General features: G+C 39.3%; 1 protein-coding gene across 2 annotated transcripts in view; it reads left to right on the forward strand.

Moving 5' to 3' along the window:
- LRRC4C (leucine rich repeat containing 4C) overlaps positions 1 to 4,446 on the forward strand; it is a 228,046-nt gene extending 223,600 nt beyond the window's left edge. For both annotated transcript variants that reach the window (XM_012642791.1, XM_012642792.1), the window contains exon 2: positions 2,370 to 4,446. In XM_012642791.1, coding sequence (XP_012498245.1) covers positions 2,412 to 4,334 — 1,923 coding nt within the window. In that variant the 5' untranslated portion in view covers positions 2,370 to 2,411 and the 3' untranslated portion in view covers positions 4,335 to 4,446. The remainder of the gene's footprint in view (positions 1 to 2,369) is intronic.
- Positions 4,447 to 6,449: the final 2,003 nt, after the last annotated feature.

Consider the following 6,449-nt stretch of genomic DNA (forward strand, 5'->3'; position numbering starts at 1 on the left):
TCTTCCTCAAGCCCTGGGCTAGTGGAGAAGGAAGTGTTGGCCTTGAAACTGGACCTCTCTCTGGCATTGGCTTCCCTCCAAGGCTCACTTGGAACGACTGGAAGATCTTCCTAATTGTTCTCCTTGCCACTAGTTTCTTCTGTAGCTCTTCTTTCTCCCATATCAGCCCAACATCACAATTTTTCAAAACAAAGCTTACGCTAGCATTCCTTTCTAAAAACAAAGTATGTAGCCTGCAGGAAAAAAATGGAAGCTCTTAAGGTTGACATAACCAGTTCTTAATATCTAGACCTGATCTCATCCCAGCCTCCTTTCCCACTGTCTGTTCCAGGCCTTCATTCTCCTGCCATACGGAACATTGTACTGTTTTCTGGATGTGCTAGCATTTTTCATGTGTCCTTGTCATGGCTCAGGATGATCCCTCTGCCTAAAATGCCCATCTTTCCTTTCTTCACCAAATTCTGCAAAACCTAGATCAGATGATCCTTCTCTTTGGAAACAACCCCCCTACTCCCGATTTCCCAGCACAGATTAAGTTGCTCTGACGTTAGGTCCCTTGTGCCAATGTAGTCTTGTCTCATAGCAAGGAACATATATTATTGTACATCATTTGTCTGCCTATCTGTCACTCTTTCAATTAAAATTCCCTCAGGGGTAAGGATTATATTCTTCATCTTTATAGACCCAATATTTAGCAAAATGTCTGGCTAATAACAACAACAAAACTAATAATAATAATAATATCTAACATTTATTGAGTTCTGACAATGTGAAGGCATTTTTCTAAGTCCTTTTTCTGTATTAACTCATTTTATCTTCACAACAAGTCTAAGGGGTGTGTACTATTATCATTCTCATTTTGCAAGTTAGGACAGGAGATTGAGCCATAGAAAGAATAAGTAACTTACCCAAAGTGACACCTAATAGGTACTAAATTAATGTCTTTTGGAATTAATTGGAATGTGGTGAACTCCTCTCCCCCTCATATTTTTCTTTCCAAGAGATTTGTAGAAGAGACATTGTTTATTGAGATGAGAGATTGGAGAGAAGTTATTATAGTCCACAATAAGCCAGCTGAGTGGGGGCATATACTGGGTAACAACACAAGCTCCTTTGGAAGTCCTCCTTGTGCTGGAAGAAATGCAGAAAGTGAGTTTTTATTTTCCTTCCCACAAATCTACTTAAAACCAGTAAAATTAGGAACACAAGACGTAACAGTCCTGTCATGCTTTTTTTTTCTGTAAGTGAAAATTATGTTTCATGGGAAATGATTTAACTTGTGGTCTATCTGCCTGTAGGTATCCGTTGGATACATTATAATGAGCCTGGGCATGTGAGACTCAGTAGGAATTAATGTACACGTGTGCATGTCTCTATTTCAGTGTATCTTCACAGGTACCATAAATTAAGTCGCCAGTGTTTATAGCTGAGATCACCCCAAAAGCAAAGGTATTTTAAGGAAATTAATTGTGAAATATATTTTGCATTTACCTGTGTTCTCCAGCAACATTTTTATGGAATGTCTGAGATCATATACTTTGGCACCAATCTGATGAGTGTCTGAGCCCTTATTCTATACTTACTAACCATGTGACTTCTTGCATGTTTCTTCTCCTACGATTATATTTCGTCATCTTTAAAATGAAGACATTGATAATACCTACCTCAGAGGAGTGCTGTAAGGACTAGAGACGTTCACAACCACCTTCATGGGCACATGACCTATGCAATTGCAAAGGGACCCATGTTTAGATGGGTCCACACTTGGTTTAATGGTCTTCTGTCACTGATTTGAAATTATTAATATTTTTTTAACAAGCCTCCCTGTATTTTTATTTTGCACTAGGCCCCACAAATTATGTAGCCATTTCTGAATAGGATTGTTTGTCAACTCTATATCCCCAAAGTGCCTGGCACATATAATAAAATGTGAAAAAATGTCAGCTGTTACTAATTTTGCAAAGGAGCTTTTAGTTTATTGGATATAGATGCAAAATCCTATTTTCTGAACTTTTCCAATCTGGTTTGGACATTGAAACTAATGGTGGAGTTTATCACATACATCCTCATGCATTTGGGTCATAGTAGACTGGTAAACTCTATGTTAGTTAGGGCCCTTCACCTCATTGATACAGTTCTCTGTGATTATACATTTGATGGAATGTAGGCTATGGATGGCTCCTAATTTGGACTAGAGAAGCATTGCCCTATAAATGTGAGCCGCATACATAGCTCAATAAGAGATATTAGATTTTTTTTTTCAGTCTGAGAAATGATGGCTTTAGATGATACACTGTGTCACTGACGTTACTCCAGAAAGACATTTGGAACAGATCTAATTATCTTTTCTTGCTCTTATTATTTTGCAGACTGTTTGAACTCCAGAAGGACCAACACCAGATAAATTATGAATGTTGAACAAGATGACCTTACATCCACAGCAGATAATGATAGGTCCTAGGTTTAACAGGGCCCTATTTGACCCCCTGCTTGTGGTGCTGCTGGCTCTTCAACTTCTTGTGGTGGCTGGTCTGGTGCGGGCTCAAACCTGCCCTTCTGTGTGCTCCTGCAGCAACCAGTTCAGCAAGGTGATTTGCGTTCGGAAGAACCTGCGTGAGGTCCCGGATGGCATCTCCACCAACACGCGGCTGCTGAACCTCCATGAGAACCAAATCCAGATCATCAAAGTGAACAGCTTCAAGCACTTGAGGCACCTGGAAATCCTACAGTTGAGTAGGAACCATATTAGAACCATTGAAATTGGGGCCTTCAATGGTCTGGCGAACCTCAACACTCTGGAACTCTTTGACAATCGTCTTACTACCATCCCGAATGGAGCTTTTGTATATCTGTCTAAACTGAAAGAGCTCTGGTTGCGAAACAACCCCATTGAAAGCATCCCTTCTTATGCTTTTAACAGAATTCCTTCTTTGCGCAGACTAGACTTAGGGGAATTGAAAAGACTTTCATACATCTCAGAAGGTGCCTTTGAAGGTCTGTCCAACTTGAGGTATTTGAACCTTGCCATGTGCAACCTTCGGGAAATCCCTAACCTCACACCGCTCATAAAACTAGATGAGCTAGATCTTTCTGGGAATCATTTATCTGCCATTAGGCCTGGTTCTTTCCAGGGGTTGATGCACCTTCAAAAACTGTGGATGATACAGTCCCAGATTCAAGTGATTGAACGGAACGCCTTTGATAACCTTCAGTCACTAGTGGAGATCAATCTGGCACACAACAATCTAACATTACTGCCTCATGACCTCTTCACGCCCTTGCATCATCTAGAGCGGATACATTTACATCACAACCCTTGGAACTGTAACTGTGACATACTGTGGCTCAGCTGGTGGATAAAAGACATGGCCCCCTCCAATACAGCTTGTTGTGCCCGGTGTAACACTCCTCCCAATCTAAAAGGGCGGTACATTGGAGAGCTTGACCAGAATTACTTCACATGCTATGCCCCAGTGATTGTGGAGCCCCCTGCAGACCTCAATGTCACTGAAGGCATGGCGGCTGAGCTGAAATGTCGGGCCTCCACATCACTGACATCTGTATCTTGGATTACTCCAAATGGAACAGTTATGACACATGGGGCTTACAAAGTACGGATAGCTGTGCTCAGTGACGGTACGTTAAATTTCACGAATGTAACCGTGCAAGATACAGGCATGTACACATGTATGGTGAGTAATTCCGTTGGAAATACTACTGCTTCAGCCACCCTGAATGTTACTGCAGCAACCACTACTCCTTTCTCTTACTTTTCAACCGTCACAGTAGAGACTATGGAACCTTCTCAGGATGAGGCACGGACCACAGATAACAACGTGGGCCCCACTCCAGTGATCGACTGGGAGACCACCAATGTGACCACCTCTCTCACGCCACAGAGCACAAGGTCGACAGAAAAAACATTCACCATCCCAGTGACTGATATAAACAGTGGGATCCCAGGAATTGATGAGGTCATGAAGACTACCAAAATCATCATTGGGTGTTTTGTGGCCATCACACTCATGGCTGCAGTGATGCTGGTGATTTTCTACAAGATGAGGAAGCAGCACCATCGGCAAAACCATCACGCCCCAACAAGGACTGTTGAAATCATTAATGTGGATGATGAGATTACAGGGGACACACCCATGGAAAGCCACCTGCCCATGCCTGCTATCGAGCATGAGCACCTGAATCACTATAACTCTTACAAATCTCCCTTCAACCACACAACAACAGTTAACACAATAAACTCAATACACAGTTCAGTGCATGAACCGTTATTGATCCGAATGAACTCTAAAGACAATGTACAAGAGACTCAAATCTAAAACATTTACAGAGTTACAGAAAAACAATCAAAAAAAAAAAGACAGTTTATTAAAAATGACACAAATGACTGGGCTAAATCTACTGTTTCAAAAAAGTGTCTTTACAAAAAAAACAAAAAAGAAAAGAAATTTATTTATTAAAAATTCTATTGTGATCTAAAGCAGACAAAATTATGTGTATTCCTCAGAACCTGTTTTTGCTGCACTTCTTTACTATTTTCCCACATCTCATCCCTCCCCTCCCTGATTGCCATATTTTTCATAGGAGATCTCAATTCCCTAAAGAACTGGTCTAGGAAATTTTGTAAGAATTCTGTTATACTTTGAGATTTTTATGGTGAATTCTAGTGGTGAGATCCAGTCTATTTTGTCTCTCTTTTATTAATTTTTTTCTTTTTCCCTCATACTCTTATGAAGTAGTCCAATGGGGAATGCAATATTAGAAATAGATTTTTAAGAGAGAACAAGGAAAAAAATGCAAGATCTTATATTTTTCAAGCAATGACCTGTTCTGTATTTATGAGGAGGACCATTCTATGGAGAAGAAAAAAAAAAGTAAGCAAACAACAGATTAATTTACATATGAGCATCTATAAAACCCATGACTTTTAAACAACTCTAGAACCAGAATTTGTAGTTCAAAAGCTAAAAATAAGATTATAAATAAAATATTGTTGGTTTTTCTGTACTTGGACACAACTCATTTGTAGTATGGTTCAAATGTGAGAAACTTGAAGGTAATTAGATTTCCTACTTCCTAAGAAAAAATACTACAGTATTCTTTAGTCATAACATCAACCTCTACAGCTACCCCAAACAGGGTCCTGTTTGAGTAGCTGACTTGAGTTGTAGATGTATATTCAAGGATGCTGTGATATTTTTTCCTTCTTATTAGGATTACCCTTTGTAGAAATGCTCAGGTTCAAAAATAATGATTTTGTGAAGTAAATTTAATTCCACTTGAAAGAAAGTTTCAGTATAATTTATTCACTGTCTCCTAAATAAAATTTCATTGGCTAGATGAAATACGTCCACAAGAGATGAAAGTATTATAAGTTATCGGGAGTTCAAAAAGAATGTTTGGTGCTGAGTATTAGCAAATTCAGTTCAAATCAGTGATAATTATTAATGAACCTACTATGTGCTAAACACTGATTTTAGTATTTTGGGTACACAATTGACAAGATCTGGTTCCCATCCTTGAATCACTCCCAATGCATATTAAAAATGATTACAGAAATAATCTCAGTTTGTCACTGGTTGCCAGCTCTGACGATACTGTTAGGTGGAAGGCTGTCAATTGGGAACTGAAAGTTTCAAAATATTATGTTACTGTTATTATAGAAACCTCCTGGGTTGATGGTTTCTTCCATCCTTCTGGAGGAGGAGCCTATCTTTTTCTAAATGCAGATTGCAGATCCTTAAGGAAGTGTGGATATAGATTTGCTCCAAAGGGTGGCTACATACCAGGAAATGGCAATGCTAATGCAATGGTAATTCATTAAAGGTACTTTTTAAGGAACTGGGGACATTTTAGGAAAGAGAACATACACTAGCTTCCAAGTAAAAAAGGAACTTGCTGGTTGTTGCACTTTGGCATTCAATATATATTTTAATATATTATAGGTATGACTTCTATCTTTATCTATGTGAAGCAATGTGAATATATACAAATCTCCTTACTGGCATTGACACCGCCTACCTCCGTCATGAAACAAGGATTAACCAAGCTGAAGAAAACTTCAGATCCTAATGGATGAGCGGCTTAAAGACACATACTTAATTCTGCAGGCTGGACCTCACTCTGGGGCTTTGTGGTCTCCAGGTGTGAAAAACCAATCATTACTCACAAAATAGGTCAAAGACATGGGAGGAAAGGGCAGCAAATGAATGAGAGCACACAAGAGTCTTGCTCCTATTTTTTGATGACCAATTCTCTGGCTTTCTCCTTCCTTATTTCCTACCTCCCTTTGTTAAGAACACAGTTCACATTCACTTTTGCTATGGAGAAGACTCAAGAAAAGGGAAAACACATGTTGGCTGTCATTTGTCGAGTTTCAGTATTGCATACAAATATACTTCATATTCTCAAGCGGCATATCACACACACACACA

The sequence above is a fragment of the Propithecus coquereli genome, unplaced genomic scaffold (genome assembly GCF_000956105.1).
Source record: "Propithecus coquereli isolate 6110/MARCELLA unplaced genomic scaffold, Pcoq_1.0 Scaffold187, whole genome shotgun sequence".
Classification (NCBI taxonomy): domain Eukaryota; kingdom Metazoa; phylum Chordata; class Mammalia; order Primates; family Indriidae; genus Propithecus; species Propithecus coquereli.